This window comes from Melanostigma gelatinosum, assembly GCF_949748355.1.
Source record: "Melanostigma gelatinosum genome assembly, chromosome: 17".
Classification (NCBI taxonomy): domain Eukaryota; kingdom Metazoa; phylum Chordata; class Actinopteri; order Perciformes; family Zoarcidae; genus Melanostigma; species Melanostigma gelatinosum.
The window spans coordinates 16,315,768-16,340,972 of NC_136650.1; the positions used below are offsets into that span (position 1 = coordinate 16,315,768).

General features: G+C 41.4%; 1 protein-coding gene across 1 annotated transcript in view; it reads left to right on the forward strand.

Annotated features, from left to right (window-relative positions):
• Positions 1–25,205, forward strand: part of adgrb2 (adhesion G protein-coupled receptor B2) — a gene marked incomplete at both ends in the record, with an annotated part of 133,520 nt that overhangs the window by 44,018 nt on the left and 64,297 nt on the right. Inside the window, 9 exons of the mRNA XM_079288475.1 lie at positions 498–599; positions 2,649–2,755; positions 3,714–3,908; positions 4,247–4,315; positions 4,829–4,937; positions 5,362–5,508; positions 10,103–10,202; positions 11,139–11,241; positions 15,993–16,036. Of these exons, the coding sequence (XP_079144601.1) occupies positions 498–599; positions 2,649–2,755; positions 3,714–3,908; positions 4,247–4,315; positions 4,829–4,937; positions 5,362–5,508; positions 10,103–10,202; positions 11,139–11,241; positions 15,993–16,036 (976 nt within the window). The remainder of the gene's footprint in view (positions 1–497; positions 600–2,648; positions 2,756–3,713; positions 3,909–4,246; positions 4,316–4,828; positions 4,938–5,361; positions 5,509–10,102; positions 10,203–11,138; positions 11,242–15,992; positions 16,037–25,205) is intronic.

Sequence of the window (25,205 nt, forward strand, 5' to 3'; positions counted from 1 at the left end):
GAGGATCTTGTCTGTTGGCATTTCAGGGGGACATATATTTTCTCTCTTCCAGCGTCTCTCTCTCTCTTTTTCTTCCTCTCTCTTTCCTCACCATCCCTCTTCATCCCTCTTCATCGCCGCTGCCAACACTCGTCTGCCCCTTCGGAATATCTTCAGAGTGCTCGCCCCCATTTTTTTTCATCAGGGTTATGAAAGAGAGGGAGGGGGGGAAATAGATGAATAAAGAGAGGGGGTAAGATGAAGAGGGAATGAGATACTGTACTGAGGCAGTGACACTGACATAGAGCACTGAGCAATGTACAAGGGAATATGATTGGGAACTGCTGCAGGAGAACATTGATTTGAATCTTGTTTTTTGTGCTTCTCAGACTCCCTTTTTTTTCGCTGCTACGTATGTCTGTGGGAGTTTGTGCGTGGTGATTTTTCTTATTTCCTTCGTGCCTGCTTGACTGTGCTACATTTCACTTTTTCGATGTATTTCTCACCTACCTCTACAGCTCCTCATGAGATATGTAAAGAAGATCACCTTCTCACTATGTCATGGAAGAGAGCCTCAGCTGGAGAAACTGTCTACAACAAGTGTCCAACTAACGCCACTGGTCAGTCGCATGATGTGCTTTTGCCAAAATCTGGTAGCTGTTAGCATATTTCAAGTATTTAGTAAAAATCAGAGGTGATGTTAAACAATACAACAGTGTTGGCAGTTTATAAAATACACAAACCAGGCATAAGGTAGCATTAGACAATGTGAAACAGGCACAAAACAATGTCCCACATGAGCAACGGAAGTCGTCAGCGCTCATGTTGGCACTCAGTAGTTGGCACTCAGTAGTTAGCACTCTGTAGTTAGCACTCAGTAGTTAGAACCCTGTAGTTAGCACTCTATAGTTAGCACTCAGTAGTTAGAACTCTGTAGTTAGCACTCTATAGTTAGCACTCAGTCGTTAGAACTCTGTAGTTAGCACTCTATAGTTAGCACTCAGTAGTTAGAACTCTGTAGTTAGCACTCTATAGTTAGCACTCAGTAGTTAGCATAAGCAACAGCTACAGAGCGAGAAAATAAAGAACCTATAGAAACGCATTGGCATACTTAAACAACAGAAAACCCACAGGAACGAAAAATTGAAAATGTCCAATAAACGTTAAACGTGTGAAACAGGAGATACTGACGTTTATTAGTACCGTGAATAAACGTGAGCACCTGGTAGTTAGCATGAGCTAAGCTACCTACAGTGAGAAAAAGAAAGCAGACACTCATGCTCAATAGAAAATCATCTGGTAGTTTTACATGAGCAGAGCTAGTTAACGGGGGAATAGAAAGAAACAACAGAAACTCAAATTTAATCGAAACAAATCCACATGAAGAACAATTTGAAGATGTTAACTGGCATGAAAAAAATCTCCAAAAGGAGAAACAGAAGTGTGTTAGCCCCATAAATGGATGTTACCACTTGGTAGTTACAGGGACAGAAATAAAGAACGAAAATAAATTCATACTTCATCAACAAAAACTCCATGATAATATAAGCCTTTATGTAATGCTTCTAATGTTTCACTGTCATGTAGGAAATGCAGTGCAACCACAACCCAGCAATCATATCATCAGTACCAAAGAAAACATTGTAAAATAGATACAATTGTATTCAGGATATCCTAAATTACTCAAGTCTCTGTGTTTTAAAAAATGAGATGTGCTCTTCGTCTGGATCAAATAGGTACTCGGATTGATTTAAATGCGTAAGGCTCATGTCCTTAAACAGTGTCACTATTTTGAGCTTTGGTGTACAGAAGAGGTAATTATAATATATCCAACTCATGTAATATCCTGCAAATCCCTAATTAGTAGCACACATGTCCTTCTTGAATAGTCAATCCTTATATGTGTGTTATCACAGCAACGCTAATCTAAACGAAGGAGATTCTAAAGCAGCTGGCTGCCAAACCTTTCCTTTCATACCTCCATAAGCAGAAAAAAATAACCTTAATTTCCATTAAACAGTTTATTCATCAGAATTTAAGACAAGAGCAGATGTGGTTCAGAATACCTGTAATATGCCCATGTTTTCTACATCTTTTAAACTATGTGGGCTCTGACATCAAAACACGACTGCATACATTTGGTAGCTTGCCAGAAAAACATTTAAACTTCACGAACATTACATTTAAGGGAAATCAATTTACTAACTAAATTGAAATAACCATTAAAATACTGTTTAATTATATCACTGTATTACTAAAAGGCAGAGCCACACTTCACTAAGTGCATAAATACATGGCCAGGGAAAAGGTTTTGTCTGTTTGAAGTATTTTTGCAGCCTTTTCCAGTTTGCGGGCTGCCAAACACCTTAATGCTACATGTGATAAATGGGAATAACTCTCGTCTATAGAATCCAAGCAAGATGTTCATGTTTTTGGCAGTAATATGAATTTCCATAATAAGTACAACAATCTTTCTCCATTCCCCATCAAGTACATCGTACTTAGGCACAACAGGTTTATTGACCATAAATGAAATGCATTCCTGATCACAGTCAATGACTATTGGACAACATATTACAGTAATAGATGACATGTTCCCAGGCCGCTTTCCTTTCTAAATTTGTTGAATTTCATGTCAAGTATTTGTCTCTGCTTCTCTCTTTGTCTAGGATCTGCTAGTCGTCGTTGCATGCTGGACAATAATGGAGTTGCTTTCTGGGGTCCTCCGAGCTTCGCCAGATGCGTCTCACTTGAATATAGATATTTACATTTAACTGTAAGTTCCCGTTTTTCACAAATACATACTCTGAAACTCTTCAGCAAGCAGAAAAAATAAGATGTGTATATTATTGCATCACTTGAGCCAGTTAGTTGCAGTATCACCTTCTATCATAACTCACCTTCATCAAACTTGTCTGTATCATTCGTGAATTTATGAGAAAGTGAAGGTGAAGGTTCTTTTATTTAAAGTTAGTTATGTGCTGTCTTCATTGTCCTTTTTTCACCCATTATGTAAATCTCTTCAACTTCCTTTTGGAAAACGTTTACTCAAAATAGCGCTGTGTCTTTACTCGGGGCTTGCCGGTATCTCTAATAAGCTTTTCCAGAGCTTTGTGCTCACACTTTGTCAATTAATGAACGTAGCTAATGAATGTGTTCATCAGCTAGACTGTTTTCCTGCTCTGTGAACTTCAACCCCTCTCATCTCCTCGATGATGGCAGAGGGAGATGGGGGTCAGGGATTGTACGCGACGAAGCTGATTGCACTGTTAGCTTCTGTTCCAGCCTTTCATTAACACCAGGAGTCAATAATAAATTTTCTGTGATTGATGTTATCTTCAGTTATTTCAGTCTCTCTCTCTCTCTCGCTCTCTCTCTGAAATTCACAAACACACAGTCTTGCTTTCTGTATCTCTGTCTCTGAAGTGATGAGATCCAATTTCTGCCTGTGAGTGCGGCTAGGCCTCTTTTTGCTCACCTATTTTAAGCACAAGCACAAACATCCAAACATGTACCTTCTCCTGTCTTGAAACACTCTTTTCAGCTCCCATCCAAAACCTTCCTTTGATGTCTTATAACAACATGATCTTTGCTTTGTTTGGTCTTTCTGTTTATGACATTTGCCAGCTACATATTTTGAATGAGAACACGTGTACTACATACAGTAAGTGCCACAAGCAGAGGTGAAAAGCATCAAGTTTTCTCATTTGTCTGTCTCTCTCTGCACATTGTAGTTACGAGAGCATCTCGCGAAGGGTCAGAGGACCCTGGCTGGGGAGGGCATGTCTCAGATCGTAAGGACTCTCCTGGAGCTCTTGCAGAGGAGGAGCTACTACAGTGGTGACCTTCTCTTTTCCACGGAGATCCTGCGAAATGTGACGGACACCTTCAAAAGAGCAACCTACATCCCAGCTACCGACGACGTGCAGGTAAGCTGAGCCCCCGTCCCCCCTTCAAGTCACAAATCATACTGAGCATGTGGTCAAAGACAAACTGTCACACACAGGTTACACTTGCAACACCTCCAAATTGTTTTCAATGTAGAAGCTCCACTTTCTACTGCATGGGGTTTGCATAACAATGAGCCACTGCAGCTAGTTGCTATGGCCTCAAACTGGATTTTTTTTTTTAGCAGCGTTTTTCTCCTTTCACTGCCAGTAAGAGGGGAAAATGCTCCTGTCTGTCAGTGATTTGACAGATATTATTTTTTGTTTTCCAATAGCCGAATGGCTCTGCTGCATTAACAACACCTTCATCTCGTGTCTAGAAATTCTTCCAGGTACTCAGCCTCATGTTGGACTTGGAAAATCGAGAGAAATGGGAGGACGCCCACCAGGTGAGGCCTTCTATGTGTGTGTATGTGTGTCCCTGTATGTGTGCCTCTATATATATCTTTACCACAATCAGTGGCCACCTACTACTGTACCAAGTTTCCTAAATGTGTGTGTGGGTGGGTGCGTGGTTATCAAGTACTTTTTATATATTAATTTGTGTGTAAAGGTGGGTGTGACTACATCCCACATAACATTTTTATTAGCCATAAAAACACACCTGTTTACTAAATACAATGGTTACCCATTAATTACACTGAGTGTGCACATTTGTGCATTTTTGTGTGTGACCCAGCTTGATGCCCTTGCCTCGAGGTGTGTTTACTTGCCATCTGGACACAATAAAAGAGTAACCAAATTATGTCCCACTTTGTTACAATTTACCACCGTGGAACAGATTCTAGATAATGCAGTGAATGAACATTTTTTCAGTCGGTAAAACATGTCTCGTAAAAAGTTTGTGATGGACGATAATTATTATGACGTGATCGATGCTAACCCCCCCCCCCCTTCCACAGGTCGCTCCCGGTGCTGCTTTGATAATGAGGATAGTAGAAGATTTCATTCACCTCATTGGAGAAGCCCAAAAGCCTTTCCAGAGTTTCCTGGTGGTTACCAACAACCTCAGTAAGTGTCACACAATGCTGCCACGTGGCAAGGCATGACAAAGTCAGATACAAGATTGACACCAGTATCACTGTTTATAGACATTCACTTATTCAGATAATTCATAGGATGGTCAGAATGTTGTTTAAAAGTTTTACTGTTCTTTATCCTCATATATGCTCAGCCAGGATCGTTATTTGTCATATTAAAATAACTTAAAAATGATCCATTTTAACATGTAATATAATATAGTGCAGTCTCACTTCCAAAAAAAAACTAATTTCTTAAGATGTCTCACCACGGTTTGAATGTTTACTCTAAACGTGACTTTCAGGACATTTTAAGATGTTTTGGCCTGTTGCTTTCATTGTTTTTTGCTTACCTCATCATCATTAGTGTTCTTCGCACCGCACTGAGGCTATGTGGTATCTCTTTTTTTGTACAGTGATAACTGTCCAGCGAGAGCCGGTGTCAGCAGTTTCCAGCGATATCAACTTCCCCATGAAGGGCCGGAGAGGGATGAAGGACTGGGCCAGAACAGCAGAGGACAAGCTCTACATCCCAAAAGAGGTCTTCACCATCCCGGATGAAGGTTAGAGAAATAAGACTGTCCGGGGTTTGTCCAAACTTTAAGCTGCTTGGTACCAATCTGTACCACAAACTCTTGTTTCTTCTAGAAAAGTTTGATAGAAGAATAAGGCACAACAAACACATCTCACCATCTGTAACAAAATGAAGCTGATGATGATTTTTAGAGTTCCAGAAGTCTGTTTTGACTCAGGTATGAGCACTCAGCCTGTAACCGGGGTTTGGATCTGTTTTAGTTGTCATCCTCACACTCGTTGAATCGTAACATATGAGAACCCGTTGTCTCCCCACTCAACCCTCTCACCAGCCAAGGTCAGACCAAAAAGCTATCCCAGTGTGAATTCCACACTCAGAGAGGTGTCCCCATGGAAGCAGATAGACAGCTTCTCAAGGATGTCGAAGGGTAATGCTGGGAAGAGTTTGGACTGCAAAGAGGCCCCGGAGGGCTTCTCAAAAAGATGCAGGTCTTTCATCTGTGAGGAAGTATGTCACATCCCCTTGAAAGGATCACGTCCTCATACCGTTTTTTGAGGATGTCGCTTCGCTTTTAGCAACACAACAATGCTAACTGCTGTTAGTCTTCACGACTGGGGATTTCTTTCCATGTGGTTTCAAGTAAAGCCAAGAGACAAGCAAAGTGATTGTCCAAACACCCACCAGATGGTGGAGATGAGCATGAAGAGAAAGAAGACACCAGGAAGCCGGAGAGCGGGGTTGTTCAGGGGAGACAAGTGGACTTAAAAGAGTGGGAAGAAAGTGGTTTGTATGAGATAAGAGAATTACTGCGGCACATGCGATCCACCACCGACAAAGGCAAATGTCGCTACCCACTGGAAATTACACTGGCAGACATCCTGTCTGGCACCCCGCCCCTTGCCCAAATTAAAGTTCAGAGAGGCTGCAGGCCGAGCGAGCAGAGCTGTCTTTGACCTCCGACTTGCTCTGAAGACACAGACTCTCTTTGATTGGCGTTCAAGACATCCTGTGAGCTAACCTCCGGGCACCTCACCTCAGCTCACTTACTCTCTCTGTCTCTTTATAATGCACGATGTAATATGCTTCTATTGTGCTCCTCTTCCATCGAACCATTAATCTCGCTTTTATGAAACGGAACCGGTTTATGCGTTGCCATGGGTTGTTTTTCCAGACTTTATGGAACAGCAAATTCAGATATCTCAAAGGATGAATTGCTGCATTGCAACGTAGTCTTTTTTTTTTCTTCTTCTACAGTTATCCTGCCTTTCTGTTTTACTTTACTGCTGTTGTGCTTTTTCCTCCATCTTTTTTGTTCATTTTCCAGTTTGTGTTGGTTAATGTTTTGTCTCCTGCAATGCTTGTAGCTCAATACAAGTGACCGGCTGCATCACATTTCCTCTGCTGTTTACCCATATGATATTCTATTCAGCACATGCCATTGCCCTTTTAGCATATGCTATTTGGTAAATTGTTTCATCCAAAGTACATGTTGTTGTTATGGCATTAGTTATCTTTGTGGGAACTATAGCTCTTCCCATGGCAGTCCATTGGGCTCTTCAGTTGATTGCTATCAGGTTGATTGGTTCATTTACCCCATAATGAACGCCTATCTCCGATGGACAGCTTAACTGTGTTCATAAAGGCCCTTTGGCACTTTTGTGTGTGCACGTGCGCACACAGTTGCACATGCACAGAGCCAATTGATAGGTTCATGAATCGCTTCACTGGGCAGAGGCTGGGACTCTTCTTCACTGATTTTCGAAGTGACAAAGTCCCTCTCTCCCTCCGCTGTGTCTCTCTTACTCACACACTCACTGTCTTGCAGCCATGCACACCCATACATCCAAACATACAAGGCGGCAATGACCTCATATTTCAAATGCACCATTGCCGGCACACGCATGCGGTTATCCTCCGTTAACTTTGAAGCATTACTCGAGCAAGAACACAAACCACATGAGCTCGAGTCTCTATACTGTGTTAGAGACTGACTAGCCTATTTGCAGTTTTGACTGTAACTGTGTTGACTTTCAAAATATTACCAGTATTACCAAAGATGAGATGAGAAGATTGATGCCACTTTCAGTTCTCTCTATTAAGCACGGAGTTACACCCAGAGGGTGAAATAGCTTAGCTCAGCTTAAACGCTGGTGGCTGGGGCAGCTAGCCAAACAGCTAGCCTGGCTCTCTTTAAGTCGAAGCTATACCCTCCAGTGCATCTAACTAATTACTAATCAACACGGAGCTCATTTGATTACTCCATACACAAACAGAATTATTGGAGTGACAATTTGGCAACTTCACAAGGACAGGACAAGTCTACAGGAAATCACTGTATCAAGCGTTTGGTATCCGAGAAATACCTAAAACATATAAGTTCCCGCCTTCTGTTTGTACAGTAGACACGGTGTGTCGCTATGGAGGTGTTGGTAAGCGTGCTTTTGAACTTTGTAAGGAGACACCATTAACACCTGCTTCCTATCTAACTAAGCTAATGACCTCCTGGTTCCAACTCCACACGTTACACACAGACATGTAAGTGCTATTGATCTTCTCATTTACCTTTTGCCAACGAAACAAATAGGTGTGTTTTCTATTCATTTAAGAATCAACAGCTTGACCAGTTTGGTATAAGGCTTGGTATTGGTATTGAGTAATAAGTTCTATAGGGTATTTTATGGCAATTCATGAAATTACTGACCCTCAAAAGATAGCATTGTAGTCAATTAACTATTCTGAGCTTGTGCACATTACCCACTCAGTCTGTTCAACTGTGTGAAAGTAATGATATTCCACAGTACTCTCATTTCTTGAAATTGTCTGTGACGTGTCCAAAAGTGAAAAAAAGCAAACATAGAGAGGAAAGAAGCCAGGAAAGAATGAAAAGAGTAACTCAGATGGAACTGTTTGGATGGAGCTTTCAGTCTTTGATTAAAACCATAGATCATGGCTTTGCATCAACTCCAAACATATCTTTTCCTGACAAATGGCGTATTAAAGTTCACAGCTGGTGACTGGTGGTTTACCATGTTTGCTGGATTACAGCTGACCACCAATCATTTAGTTGTTCAGCGGGCGCAGAGTGACAAAAAGTCTGTTCGTGGGAAATTAGGGTTTGGTGATTGAGTGCTTTTGTGGTATTAATCATCCTCTTGCGTGGGAGTGCCAACCCATCATGCAGTGATTTACCATTTACCCACAATACACTGACTTCCTCATTTGCATGCCTTTGCAGACACTGTCCAATTAGGATCCATCACACTCACAGGCTTTCTCATGCTGACTTTGATCAGTTTTTTGCCTTCTCACATTCTCACAATTGCTCCCCCCCCCACTGTTGAGATCTTTTTGTCTCTCCCTTTTTTCGCTCCTCATCTGTCTTGCATAGTTATCTCTCTTCCTGAGTATTACCTCTTCAGCAGACAGACATATTTTGGATGAGCCACCCTGTTCGTCTGATGCCATCAGCCCCCTCTGTCTCTTCCTCTCTCGCTCTCTGTGCCAATGCTCCGCCGTCGCTTCTCTCGGCCTGAAAGGGCAAAGGAGGGAGTGGCGTCTCTCAACATGAACTCTTCCCCTTCTACTTTTCCTCCCTGTTTCCTTTTGCTTCCCTCACTTGAGACAAAGTGACATTTACAGAGGGACACCACGTCTCCTTGGGAGCCCCTTCTCTTTTGGAATGCAAGGGGTTGTAAAGCAGGGCTGTGGAAAAGTTGAAGAGTGGGTTGGAGAATGGCGACAGCAACAGGCGAGGATGAGAGGGGCAAGCACTGAGGAGGAGGAAAGAAAGAAGGGGGATTTGAAACCAGGGGAAAAAAAGAGATGAAGATGTTGTCTAAAGAGGGTGTGGACACTTTTGGCTTTACTGAGAGAATTTTCCGAATAATGGAGTTAGTTTTAGAAATGATGCTTCTGCTGAGTAATAGTAGAGCTGCTGAAAGGCAAACAAATTGACACAAATTGTGCCTCCACCCGCGCAGAGTGTGAAACCAAGATCTTGCATTTGATAAAGTGGAACATCTTCAACTCAGAAGTCTGAGTATGGAATATGTAGCTGTCATATCAGGGGCTGCAATTAACTCACATTTCCTATTTTGATGTAGTCAACAGAGCATTTGTTAGCGACAGCTCAAGAGTTAAGGTAAATGAAGATGAAATTGTGGGATAAAGAGACGGATGAAATCTCTGCTTGTTTGCTTCACCAACTAATAGATGAGTTTGTACTTAGTTTATTTACAGCAAATTACATACTTATCAATGCAGGTTATTGAAATCAATCACAAATACCAACACTCTCCAACCTCTAATTTAAATGTCAGATTCGCAGCTTTGATATTGAATGTAATTTCCTGTATCATCCCAGTCAACATACGACCACATTTGTTATGTTATTATTGATATTTTAAATATTGATTTGCTGCAATGAGCCATTAATGTGCCACAAGAGTTGAGAAAGTCCTCCCACAGATCTCTAGCTGTAGTTGTTCAAAAAAAGACGTCTTCAGCACCCTGTGTCCTTATACAAGGGCTGTAGAAGAAGAATAAATTAACTGATGGACAGATTTATACTTCATTGTGAGGATGATTTAGGCTGATTGGTCACAATTTGTCCTTTGTTTCAGAGATGGAGACGGAGTCAGAGTCAGAGTCAGAGTCTCCAATGTACTATGTCATCGGAGCCATCTTGTACAGGACGTTGGGTGTCATCTTACCAGCACCAAAGTGAGTACCCGGTACTTGTCATGTCAACTGATGAATTATTCTTACTTTTTTCAAACATTTCCCACCTTCTACTCCTTTCCCTGTCCTTTCGTTTACCTTTCTGCATATCTTTCAGTCAATACTTTCTCCAACAACTTTCAATCTCCTTATTTTTTTCCTCAGTACCTTTCTATTTCTGTGCCCTTTCGTCTGTCGCTTCTTCTCTCTATCTAATTCCAACTTCCAATTCTACATCCGTTTTCTCTCTCATGATGTCTCGATTGCTTCTCTCCTCTCCTTGTGTCTGCCTAGTTTTCAGACAAATGTCTTGGATCTCCAAAAAAGTACATTTCCCTCGATGTTTTTCCCTTTCTTTTGCATTGTCAATGTATTTTTGGAAGTATACAGTGGGCTTATAATGGGTGCTGGCCTAATGGGTTCTGAAACTTATAGAACTTGCAAAAATAGAAGATAGGAGGGGATCAGGAGGTTGTCAAAAGGCCACGGTGATACTGTGTGCTGGCCCTGGGCCCTTTTTTTCAGGTCAGTGCTCTTGGTTGTGGATGAGCTGGATCTGTTAAAACCCTTTTCTCCCTGAAGTTCTGCTGAATTTCAAAAGGTCCATTATTCCATTTTTACTAAGGCGCTAGCTCTGGCTTTCTCCCTTTCTCATTAAACTTTTATTTCTCTGTTTTTTTTATTTACTTATTTTTATTTTATTTATATATATTTTTGCAAACACACATCAAAATCATAGCGGGTTACTTGGTATGTCTGTTTCTGAGTATCTTCAGATGTATGCATGTGTTTGTGTGTATGGCAAACAGCATTAGAAAGCAACTCAGCAGTATTTTCTTTTCTTGTCACTTCATTTCAGAGCAACTGTTTCGAGCCAAAGTTGAATGCGCTCTTAAAAAAATAACGCTCTTTGGTATGTGACTGTGTGTGTCTTTGCAGCCCCCCTGCAGTGATCAACTCCAAGATCCTTACAGTGACAATACGGCCAGAACCTGAACCCAGCAAGCCCGTGGTGGTGGTGGAGCTGTCACCACTTTTGAATGTAAGTTATTTCCACTTTTTTAAATGTAGCTCTCATTTTCCACAGCCATAAGAGCCACACTGCTTCAGGAGTTTTCAAGCAATACAAAACAGTGGCTGGTCATGGCTCTTCAAGATCTAGAATAGATCATTTCAAGAAAGTGTATCTGAGAGTGGAGATTTTTCACTTTCATCCTCTAAACTTCCCCAACCACCAGAAAAATTACACTTATTTTCTCATTATCATCAAAGTATTGCAGCCAACAAAGTAAGTTATTCCATATGAGGTACTTTCTAAAGAATTGGTTTGCAATTTTTTTTTACTTGTCTATTAATTTAAGCAACCTTGGCCGAAAAAACATTTTTTATCCAAGGCCTTAAAGGATTCCTTTCTTCCCAGCTGGCCCATGTTTCCTGAGTTCAGAATAAAGAGAAAGTGCTGCATGCTATAAAGTGCCATGGTGCTGGTTGAATTGCCTGAATAAATGCAGACCTTTTTTGACTTCCTTATATCGTAGCGTCTCCTGGTGCCTATTCAGTTTACATTACAGTGGAGTGTGTTCTTATAAATGACTCGTGTGGCGTCGTCAGTGAAAAGGACTGAGTGCAAGTTTAATGAGAGGCACTCTTCATGACCTCAATGAGATGTAGGATTCATTAGACATTCTTCTGTGCAAAGGTGGGCACAGTTTTGAAAATAATATTTAGTTAAAAGAATATTTAATGGTTCTCTCCAGACGACAAAAACACACACAGTAAAATCTTCCAAATAAATCAGTTTATTGCTGTGTCAACCAGGACCTGAGGGTCAAAATTATTGCTGAGTGTTTCATTATAAATACTTTGTATTCATTCTTTATCCCCCGCTACTCCATCTCCCTGCTTTAAACCACTGATTAATTACTTAATTATGCCATTTCCTTTATATGCCTCTGTCTTTTATCTCCCTATTATTTAGCTTTTTAACACTTTTGGCAAAGCAGTGGTACTGCAGGTTTCACACCTGCTGTCTAGAGGATGATGTCTTAATGCTGATCCAAGCATGCTGCTCTGGACTGATAACCCGAGGCACCCGCTGAGGACCGATACTTGTCTCACACAGTACAGTACTGGGCTGGGATGCACATATGCATACCTCAGACAAGTGCTTAAAGGGACATTCCGACTATTTAGCATTATACTTCCCAACATTTTGGAGATTCACAAGAGATAAAAAGATGGTGTCATTGAATGCAGCAGAGGCTGATATATCCTGGCTTTCAGTGCCTTTGTATGGGTCAAGTACCAGACATGCTCAGTCCTATTATTTACCATAAACCTGAATAGTGTTTCATTAAAGCCATCCAGCATGGAAAATGATCACATCTTTTAAACTCCATATCCCCATTGTATAATAAAGGCTATAAATAATGTCTCAAATAGAAGGAAGAAGTTAATCTACAGCATAGCCAACCTCAAGAGGATGTGATGTAGAAAACTAATTAATACTGCATTAAAAAATTGCGATATATCTCTTCCATATAACAAATGAAATTATATTGCAGAGGAAAAGTGGTTAGCACAATATTCATTTGGTTTAATTTGAAATGCAACCAGTGCTCATTTACATGATTGCTGGATGTTAATTTGGGTTTTAGCAACTCCTAAAAGCAAAATAAATGGCAGAAGAATTATGTTTTTTATAACCAGTATAGTTTGTATTTATGTATTGTACTGAAGCACTTGTGTGATTGAACCAGCTTTTCATCATTTGGAAAATACACTTATAAGGTTCTTGTCAAGAGTTGTTTGAGTCGATCGATACTATTTAAGTATGAAGCCGTAGCTAGCAGCTGGTTAGCATAGCTTAGCATAAAAACTGGACACATTGTAAAACAGCCGGCTAGCTAGCTAGCTAGCTAGCTCGCTGTTGGCTAGCTTACTCTCCCTGCAGGTAATAATACAATCAGTGTACAGTACCTCTAAAGGTAAAGGTTATTCCTCAGTCTTTATGCTAGGCTAAGACAACAGGCTGCTGGCTGTAGTTTCTTATTTAATGGAAGGGTATTAGAGGTATCGGTTATTTCTTCTAACTCTTGGAGAGAGAAAATAACAACAAAATATGTATAACTATCCCATTATACATCATCTCCATTCAAGATATAACCATCTAAACTGCAAAGTTACAGTCGGTGAAACTACTGTAAGTGCACACACACATATTTTAATTCAAAGGCAGTGTTTTAACATAAGTCAATCATTTCTCAGCCCGGCCTGAACTTTACCAGGCAGAATATGCTGATGGAAACCAGCAAAGGCAAGGGAATGAAAGGGAGAGCAGAGTCTCCTGTCATGGTCTTCAGCTGCTGTAGATGTCGACCTTGGCAGTTATAGAAACACCTACTGCAGCAGTGCCGGGGCAACAGCTGGCCCAGGCTTCGCTCTCGAAGGGGGGGGGGGTGTTCTGTAGGGGTCTCTGCACGGTCATGTCTTCACTGAGATGACATCTGCTCCAGACTCCTCACATATTTCCCTGTTGTCAAAGTGTGCATGTGTGTGTGTGTGTATGCGGGAGGCTATGAAAACTCCATGTCCTTACGGTAGACCAGTAGACCCACTCCCCTTCCTCTAGCTGTCCTTCAGTTAGCCGTTTCATTTCTGCAAGGCAGCTCTGGTTTTAGAACATCAGCCATAAGCCTTTCGGGTAGTTTCACTCTAATCTAGTTTACTTTCATCAGTCAAAAAGCAAAATTGACATTACTCCATTTTATTTTCTGAATCTATAATACCTGATATAAAGTAGAAGGCTTTTAAGACCAGTGTGGTCTGTTGCAGTATCTAATTTCATCTGATTAGCTGACCATATTCACAGCCAATATGCATTAAGCAATTTACCGCCAAGTGGTAGACCACTTACTTACCTTGAAGAAAATGGATCTTCCTTTCCAAAAAAGCAGGAGAGCTGTTCAGGTTTTCTCCATTATTACTGTCCATAAATGCAGCTGTTAGAATCAGACACACGTAACTCCCTTTGAGGAGCATCAGTAGAGCAGACGCTGTCATTGTGCAACGAATCGGCCCTAAAGAGGAGGCAGACATTGTGGGAGTACACAGGTGTCACTCCCGCTGCAGCGTACAGTCGGGCATGATGCGTGCTGATTGATTGTTGAATGCTAACAGAGCCCGCCACGCGAATGCACGCCCAGGGACATCTAACGGTGGCGGCGGTCGGCGCGGGAGGCAGAACAAAGCTCTGTCATCCATCAATCTGTGTCGCCTAGCCTCTGATCCTGTGTACATAAACCTTGCATCATCCCTTCCTCTTAATTTCAGCCATGCAGAGACCCCGGGATTCACGGATTCATGGGAGATCAGTCATGAACTATTCAGGGAAGGAGGGGTGACCTTGCCTTTAGAGAAATAAATCCTCGTAGTGTAGTCCTGAATGTGCATCACCTCCTTCTCTCCCTTTTTGCTTATTTAAAATGCTGTTGATATTGAGGGAAAATAAATGTAACCTTCACTCAAGAAGAGGTGATCTCTTTACATTTTTCTCTACTTATAGGGGACTTTTTTTCTGAACAGAACAGTGTGACTGTGGAATTACTGCTATAATATCCTGTACCATAAGAGGGAGCTCAAAGGCAAAGGGCTTAATGTCGGACTCAGGAAGGACCAACAGACTCGTAGCTACAGAGAGGGATCCATTTCCCTCTGCATCAGTGGAAGAATGGTATCTGATCTAGTTACAGATCACTCAGATCAGTCTTACTGTAAAGCGCAGAGAAAATGTATTGGATAGCTGTACTTTTAATGCTTTCGATTCAGGAATGAATGTAAGAGCAGGATCTTGTATCCAAACCAGAAGCCAACAAAGTTCAACTAAAACCAATTTCAATCCAATCCTTACCAAATGAGGCGTACAGGTTAAAAGGACACAGACGATTCTTTTAAAAGCAATCAATGCAGAGATCACTGAGCATCGCCAATGGAACAAGTTGTGATGAGTCAGTTAAAGATATTGATCCCGTGATTGATTCACTGATTGAGTCATAGGGAGTCTTCCTTCTCCACCACGTGTGACTGAGCTTTGATCACCAGATGATTCACCTGCCTCTCGAAACCCCAACCGTTGACTTTTGACTCCAGCGAGTAGATGGATTAAGAGTGAGCCGGATAGCAAATCACCAGCTGCTGTGAGGGGTTGTGCGACTTTATTTTGTGTTTTTCAAAAACAATGTATCGCCTCCTACAATGCATACGAGGATGTTTAGAAATACAGAATGTATTAAGTACTTTATTTGACTTAGGGGAATCTTAACACATTCCGAAAGGTCCAGTTCTTCACAATAAGCATGTGTCGTACGGAAGTTTGCTGCCTCATAGTTGTTTACTTTTACTTTACTGCTTCTCACTGTGGTTGTACTTAAGTAAATAATTCAAATGATTTTCCACTGCTGGTTGTTATGTTATGTTTATGACCCCAACTTGCTGTGTAATATTGTCCATGAAATGCCCTCTTCTTTTGTCTCTCAATTCCTTCAATTCATTGCTCATGAACCTCCTTTCTATTTGCAGCAGTAGCTATTCCCCCCCCCTCCACCGTCCGTCTCAATCAGTCTCTTTCATTGTTTGTCTACCTCTCTCCATCGCCCATGCAGCATCACTCTTTCTCCTCTGGCAACGAGCTATTCTGTCTTCGCTCTGCCTCCATCTCTCGCTCATCCTCTCGACTGGCAATAACAGCTTATCCCCCCCCCCCTCCCCCTCCCCTCTTCTTCTGTATTTGTACAGGGTACATCAGATCCACAGTGCGTTGTCTGGGACTACGGCAACCCGTAAGTTACTCTCAATGATTCTGATGAGTGCGTGCGAGAGTGTACAGCGCAGTAAAGCATGTCTGTCAGTGTGTGCCTTGATGTTTATCTTGTGTGTGCGCATGCCCATTCAGATTAATTTCATCAATGAACTGAACACAGTCTAATGAAGTTCCCTGTGTTTGTGTTAATTAAACGAGTCAATGAGAACAAACACCATTCTCTCTGAGTTGCTAAGAATTCACAAGAAGCATCACTTGGAACTGCTACCTGGAAATCCCTCGTTGCAGTCCTCTTCCATGTTCACTGTTACTTCTATGTTAGATGTTTAAATTGCAATTCTGAACTGTAAACATTAGGCTGAATTTAAACAATCCAGTATTGTGACACCAGTGACCCTGAAGCCTTTTTGTTAACCGAATGGTTTTGTTCTCATTTGTCTATGGCCACTGACTCTTTGATATTGATGTATGTGGATTATGTAGTGAACTACAAAATGTAAACCAGCACAATTGATCATGCTGTTTTAACCATTAACCCACATAGTGATGACTCTTTTTGTCAATAACAAAGTCAAACATGCTCAGGACCATTAACCCTGGGTTTGGTACTCTACCAGGTCATGGTCTCATTGCACTTTCACTACTAGGCCATTATGTTTGAATAGCCCATATCTTCTACCCACGATAGAATTATTGAACAAATGCAACTCGGTATCTTAAAAAATACAACAATATATCATTAACTTTGGAGTAAATGGATGGCTTTCATTGGTGAGTTTTTTTGTTTTTTTTTGACGATGCCATGGTGGGTAAGGTCAGCACTGGAGCTACGGCATACTGTATGAAGCACCGCACATGTTGTTAGGTTCTGGACACTCACACACTGAAGAAAAGATCATGACTTTGGTTAAATATTAAGTTCTAACACATCTGGTCTCATGCTTCAAGTCAGCATTTGCTTTTTCAATATGTAATTATCAGCAAGTGCATATTGAATATTACCATCAAATGTTACCTGGACAGGATATCGTTGGGACAATTAATTGAATATCTTGACAGCGGGTGACACTTTGTCACTTTGTCACTGAAGATTTACTCACTTAATATGATGGGATGAGCTTTTGAGCCTGTCACATGGTCTTCATCAGCAGATACATTTTGCTCAGTGTTGTCTGTATTATTATTCTGAGCACTTTCAAGACTTCTCCATGACAAGTGAGCAAACAGTGTATGCGGATGCAGACCGTGTCAAATGGTTAACATCTCCAAATAAGTGAGTAAATTGACATTAAGTGGAGATTGATTTGTCAAGTGTTGCATTGTTTGGTTGATTCTGTGGCATTCATTTCCTCTAGATTGTATTTACTGATTCAGATGAATCTCACGTCATTTTTAAGAGCCAGATTTGACAGATTAATCTTCGACAGAGCAAATGGCTTTCATATAAGATTTGAATTTGTCATCACAGTGGGCCTCCCTGTCCACAGTGACAACAAGAGGGATGACAGAAAATTCTGGTCAGCTCAGATTCCCCCTCGAGATTACATTGTAGGTTATCCCGTTCTAGAGGCGTACTCTCCAGTGACCGAAGCACACAATGGCACCGCAGGTTCACAGGAGTGTGTTGGACATTTTGTAACTTATCAAACTACCCCTTTCCGTCAGGGTAGGAGAGGAACAAAGCTAATTAACTAGGCGGAAGATTACAGCTGCAATCAAATTAAATTCACAGACGGAATATAAAGTGGCAAGATGGCGGTGATGTCTGTCAACCTAAGATATACTCAAACTGGGTGGAATGTGGAAAACATCCAAATGTGTTTGCCGGGGGATAAGGTAATATGTTTGCAGACAGGCACAGTGGGGAGCGCACACAGAGGCTTTGACACACAAACAAGCTTACCAAGATAGTTCATGTGACGCAAGCAACAAAAGAAGAACGCTCCAGTTATAATAACTGATCATTTCTGTCTATGGCAACTGATTCTGTCTTAACCAGCCAGGAGCATCATTGAGCAGAAAGTCTGTCTATTTTTAAAGCTTCAGTCAGCTCTTTCAAACTGGCAAGGAAATACATGATGTCCATTGGTTGTTTACATTTCAGCTATGCAGAGACTTGACCGTTTTCATTATAGACAGCCTTAGATCATAACAACATGCTGTTTTGGTGCACAGATGCTGTTCGGAGAGGCTGCGATGCTGTGAAGCGAAGCCAGCTGGTGCTCGTCAATTAAATCTGGTGGTCACATATGGAATGTATCATCTATACATTTATGTATTTACTTTATGTACAGCATGGGTACCGAAGCACATACAAGGACAGGACCGGACATCGATTTGTGGCATGTATAGACAACGACTGTACAGTGTTGGTGTTTTGATAATCCTCCACCCGCCTGTCTGTGCCGGGAAGCAGATCTTGGCTGGTGCTAGGCGGGGAGCGTGCACTTGATATGGGCAGAGAACATGTTGTACAAAGCAGCCGTTTGTTTGCTGGAGGATATCACCTCTCTCAACCTGGCTGTCTCTCGAACTGAGCCACAGGCTTTGAGGTTGAGCGGGAGGCAGACAAGAGATGGCGAATGTATAGATAGCGATGTGGCGGAAGGGGCCACACACGGCAGCAGATGAACCAGACAGCAGGGGAAAAGTTCAGCGCGGAGACGGAAATAACTTTCAATCTATAACCTGTAAATGCAGACTATATTTAGTGCACACAGATGCACCCACGTTCAACAAAACGATCATGTACATGGGTAATGTATACTTAGAGCTCAGAGGCTCAAATCTCTAAAGCCTACTGTCATCCTAGACAATTGTCAATGTGCATGTTTTTCAGCAGTCGTGGTCTATTTAGAAATCCGCACGCAATTTCAGTGGTAGCTCCCGACCATTTGCGGTCTCTCTCAGCTGGCTAAGTTGGCCAACAGTTTGTGGCACTCACAGTTCATCTCAGTATTTATGTGTGAGTCTTTATTTATTTATTTTGCCCCTAACAGTCCCATATGTCGGCACCATCTGCCCACCCAAATCGCTGCGCTCGTCATCCCTTCCTGTCTTCCCCCCCCCATGTGCCCATCTCCTCAACCTAATCTCATTAATTTGCCTTGACGACTCGAATAGACACTGTTGTGTTTAGCTCTCATAAAAGTTTTACAAGGTTGGAAACTGGGAGATCAGGTTAGTTGGAGCAAAGAGGCGAGTTGTTCACTATTTCAGATAATGTTTGGAGAAAATCCCTTTTTGTCTACCTTGAATCGTCACTGAGTTATCTCCCCAAAGTCTTTCTCCTTGATTTTTCCGCTTTCTTTCACGGTAAATGATGATGTTCAGCCCCTCTTTTCTATGTGGTTGCTGACCTTGCCTCTGGCTTCTCCGTGCTTTGACCCTCACTCTGCCTCAGTGTGGGATATCTGGCTAAAGCCCCACTGACATACATAGAGTGCATAGTGCAGCACTTGTGTATTTTATGCCCAATGCATTACAGAATGGCTCCATTAGATGTGTGCCACTCCAGATGTGTCAGATTCAGAAAAAAATTGCCTTTTTGCTGCCAACTTTAAAATATACATGGTAATACATCATATTTTTATCTAATAAGCAGAGTAGCAACATACTCTCATAAGAATGACAAAGCTCAAATGTATTACAGGCGGGCCAAAGAGCAATCTTAATTTAAAGCGTGCTTTAAAATAAAATTGACCCAGTAGTTGGAGATGAATGCAATATACACTTTAGATCAGTGGTTTTTCAACTGGTCTGGCTGCGGGACCCACCATCACCCCTTAATGACAAGCTACGACCGAAATCGTCAAATGTATTTAATGAAAAGATGGTGCAGTTTGAACCTGAGCTGAAAATGTCCTCTGCAGTCGTAGTCGTAGGGAGCTCTCTTGTGCAGAGAAATTGTTCCTGTAAGTCCTCGTCCCACACACGTTTCACGTAAACGAGTAAAACTGTTTTGTTTATGTCTGTAGACACCAGTTGAGAATCACTGCTTTAGATGGATGACAGTAAGATTATGAAGGGTTGAGGGTCACCTAATCCTATTTCTAATCCCCAATGGTCTTCAGCTTGATCGGGGATCAGTGGTTAAAGACCAAGGCATCCCACCCTGCCCCCACTGCCCATCACTGCCATAGAGTATTAATGGCCTGGTGAGTAGCTCTAACATCCTCAATCTGACACGGTAGATTGAGGCTTGCTTTGGGCTCAGATTGATCTGGCACCGCTATCAGCTTTGGCACTGGCAGGTCTCAACCTTTTAATGAAGTAAATAGTCAAAGGCATATTCTGCACACTGCCAAACACTAGCTGGACACAAATCTGCCCAAAATGTCAAAACGGCCGCAAGTGATAAGCAACTGCTTCAGTTTTGACCATTGTTTCCAAACAAATTAGTAATTGTTCCTCTCGATTGCACACGTAGGTAAGACAATTGCATGCATGCATGTATTTATGTATAACTATAGCTACACAAATGATAAACTGAACTGAGTGCGTTTTGTTAGTAGTAAAGTTAGTTAGCGTTTGGCAGCAGCTGGGAGTCCTACAGTGTGTTTCGCTATCATAGCTAACCGCTAACATAGCTAACCACACAGCAGGACTGACTATTTCTGTTCAGAGGTAGCAATAAACAGTCAACATGAAGCGTTACACAGTGAACCGCAGGGAGCTGGAGCAGACAGCTGCATAGATAAAAATGAGTTAGAAGTGTGAGCGAAAAATGCATCTGCAATACATGATAGTGTAGATGGGGGGGAATTGTTTGTGTTCATTCAATCACACATTACAGCAGTGGACATTGCAGACACACCTGGGGGAGCTCTTTACTCTACTTTAATGCGCTTTTCAAATCGGGTATAGAAAATAGATGGATGCTATATAGAGTGTGATCCCTTAAGAGACAACAAACAGTTCAGTCTAAAAAAAAAAAAAAAGAGGCAACATGTACCAGATAATGCAGTGCCATATACAAGACCAACTGATGTGCTCAAATATGTATTTTGTCCTGGTATACCTCTGTCATAGTATTGCGGAAACAAAATAGTTTTTCCCCATCTAAGATTGAAATGACATGTAATAATTTACCACCTTACACAATATCCACCTGTGCATATTTCCTCATCCCTCCCCGTCGTCACACACTTGCACAGAAGCACACACTGACACACTTAACAGCGTAGCCATCAGGAAGAGGGGGGCTGATCGGGCTTGCTCCACTTTCCCATCTGACAGAGCAGAAGGGATCAAGACTGTGTCAAACAGAGAGTCAGCTCGGCAACAGAGAGTCGGCCAGAAGGGCTTATGTGGGCTCTACCTCCGTTGGGCATTACAGACGTGGACAGGCTCTCGGCTCACTTCCCCAGCGATCACAACGGTCCTTAGAGAGCGCTTTAACGTGGTCGCTTCGGTTCTCAGTGCAGAATGCCCGGGTTCTTGTTGAGAACAGTTGGATTGAAGGTACTTTTTTTAGCTTTATGTAGCTGTTTCCTGTTGAGATCAGTTCAAACTGGTGTCACGTACAAATCAGAACTTTAAATATGATTTTCTTTCCACCACTGGACTTCATGGATAAGTTTGGGCGGCGTGCTCCTAAAAAAAGTTCTCCTTTTTAGTTTGGGTGATAAAAAACAGATTAGGAATAATAGGTTATTTTTTTTTATTATTATTTTTACTTCATGCATTATTTTATTGATTCCATCACCATGTGACCAGTGGGAGTGGGATGGTGCACTGGATCTTACCGTACAGCCAGGGATAGCCTTTAAAACGTCCCTTGGGCGAAGATGATGTTGGCATTTGTAGTGATTCGTATTTGAAGTTTAGATTAAAAGTAGAGGAAAAAGAAGACTTGCTCTCTGCTGTCAGTTGGAATACATTGCCCGCTACTGGACCATGGAAGTTTAAGAACCACTGGGTAAGTTCCATCGATAACCCCTTATCTATTTTAGGTCATTTTGAGGCTGTTGTGTAAAGGTCCTCTAACTGATTATGCTTTGCAAAATACACTCTTACAAGCGCTTATTTGTAACATAAAGTCAAGTGTATTTGCCTCATGCTTATCTTGTTTGCTTGCACATTATCCTCTTTACTCTCATGCAGCTGGAAGTAGTCTGAGAGGGCACTGTGTTAATGCTTTGTGGGTTTCAGAGTTGTCTCTTTGGCCTTAAAGAGTCCTCTTTGAGGCCCTGACAAAATGCTCCGTTTCAGAAAAGCCCACTGCATTTGCTGTGAGATGTAGCATTTTAAAACGTCAGGTTGCAATGCCAATACAAAAACAATTGAACATATTGTTTTTGGAATTGGAATAAAATAATACGTTTTCAGCATTTTCACCCTTCTCATAGAGCCATGCTGCTGTCCATGTTGACAGTGAATGCAGGCAGTCAGGACAGTAGGCCATTAATAGCTGTGGCCAAAAAAACCTGTATCTTTGCTTTTCCTGTTCGCTCACTAGCTTGCACACCAGGAAGAAAGATAATCCCGGAAAAGAAGCTTATAAATTAGCCAAGGGCCATGCCAGAAAGCAGATTGGGGTAGTGGAAGTCAATGACAAAGCATCATCCTGACACGAGAATCACGTAAGAAGCGTGAAGAAGGGTTTTGTATGACAGTCTAACATGACATGAGCCACAGAAAAGACAAAGAGTTAAAATCGGGACTGGAATAGAGTCAAATGCAATGTCGTTGCTTAAAGGAAGGGAGCTAGAAATGAATGACTGTGGAGATTTAGTGGTGTTACAGCACCGGGTGTCAGATAATCTCACAGCATGTTCTTTATTATGGGTTATAAGACCCATCTTTACATCAGTTAGAGCAATACAGAAAAGCTTAGTTCCTACAGAGTTAATATCTAGGTCAGCAATCGTCATGCGTACATACATGAACTGAAATTCAAACACAGGCCCATTGTGAGAAATACTGTGTGAATGTGGGCTGGTCAGTCCTGCGTAAAAGGTGATATGAAGGGTTGAGTAAGTACAGATGATTTGTGTCGTGTGAGGATTTGCTCCAGTGCTTTCTAGCTGCATTGAGAGTGAAAGGGTAATGTGCTCTGCCTCTGGTGAATGTGCATTCTGGCTCCCTGGCGGTCGGGGATGTAATGTCTACTGAAATAGTTTTTCTTCCACGCTTTTTTTCTCCATTTCCTTCTGTGGCTTCAATCAGGAAAGTAAACCCTGGCATGTATTCACACAGGCACAGGGCTGAAAAAAAATGATAAGCAACAGTGCAATCAAAATCTGTCAAAAATGATGAAGATGAAATACCACTGTTTTTAAATTTGAAAAACAAAAATTTCATACAATTGAGACATATCTGGTCAACATGTTCTGGGTAGGCAAGTGCACAGTTATGGCAAACAAGTGGTTGGCTTTAAATACCTACGTAAACCCAAACATCACGAAGGTCACTTCTCAATAACTCGATGTTTTTGAACACTGGTCTCCTGGTTAAAAGTCTTGTGGTTGCGGTGACCTCTCCCGTGTGTGTCTTCATACCACGTCATCATTCTGCCTGCTGCTGTCTAATATGTAAACCTTTTCAGGGTTTCCACTTATTTCGAGCTGATGATGTCAATAGGCCTTTTTTCACAGCAGACCTTTTGACAGTAGGAAAAGCACAGGTGTCTCTAAAAGCATGAACTATGGCGCCATTCTTCTGTCTGAGTTCCCAGTAAGTCATACCAGTGTGCTACAGAGCCCGCATGCACAACAGGAGCCTGAAACTGAAGCAACTAAATGTAATTCAGCTGTAATTGATCTGATAATTAACACCTGTGCTTTTATTGAGACATGACAAAAATGTCTTCTATGAAATTGGCTTATTACATTTAGAAACCAGACTTCATATGCCATTAATAATAACAATGCTTTCCAATATTAGGGAGATGTGTGAAATTGTGATCAGGCAAATACCTGTGTGGGTGTACCAGTAGGGACTTAAAATACTGCATCTGTGCTGCAATATTACGATGTTTAAGCATTTCTTTATTTAAAATGTGTTTTCTTGCTTAATCTGTACAGAAAAGAATAGAGAAAAAAACGTGCACATGCTTGACCGAACATGCAGGTTGTCATTCTATTTTCGCCGTTAATGCTGACGTACAGTGACAAGTTTCAACCCCGCGTGCGTCCACATGAGGCCACTTAACTTCGTGATCCTTTGACTCCCTCTTTGGTAGAACAAGCCCGCTCCCTACCGCTCGTCCTTCTGTCTGTGACTCATTAACTCTCTGCTTGCAATGTGTGTCACCGACTCTCACTCTGTTTTAGACAATGACGAGTCAAAGTTATACATATTTTTTAATTTTTCTAAACACATCAAAACATCAGGCTGTACAGTATCTATGCTAATTTACTCAATGACTTCACAATATCATGCTTTGAATATTAAACCTGTTTCTACTATCTTCTAAAGACTTCACAGCAATTTGACTTATACGTATTTTCTTCATAATGAGGATAATTTGTGTGATTTACATGCTGTTGATTTCCATCTGTGATTTTCTTTTTTTTATAATCCATCCATGCTTTCTTTGTCTCATTGCATTTGTTGCTGTTTGCCTTATCATTTCTACATTTTTTGTTTTTTTCTCCTTTGTTATAGCTTAGCTTGTCAGCGGATCACAAATACGCACAAGTTTGATGGCACATTTTGCCAGAAATGAGCAATAAACAACAGAGCAATGGACACAGGGCCCGCAATTTAACGACTAAACATTTTTTATTTGGCTACGGTCATCTGGTAAATCAGTTTTGACAGTGTATGCCAGCAGCTGTAATTAGCTGATAATGTTAATCCTTATTACATCGATGACAGCTGTGTTGAACACCATTTTCTCATGTAAAACTGTTTCAAATGCTTAGCAGTGACAAGATCTTGAACATTGCCCACTTGCACCATCATCTCTTGTATCAAAAGGCATGATGTCTGTGTTCTCTGTCCCTTACATTATTTATGTCATCTTTGCCTGTATGAGAATAAAAGGCTGCTTTGAATGAGAGGCATTGGCAACACGTCACTATTTAGTTTACTAAGCTGATGGAGGCAGTGACTTTACGGCCGTTCAGCTCAAATCTCTGCATCATGATAAGAATTCAATGCATGTTGAACCTTTTCTTTTTTTTTTTTTCTTAACAGGGTGCAATTGGCTTTCATAGCATTGCCCTTTCAGTCAAGGGTTG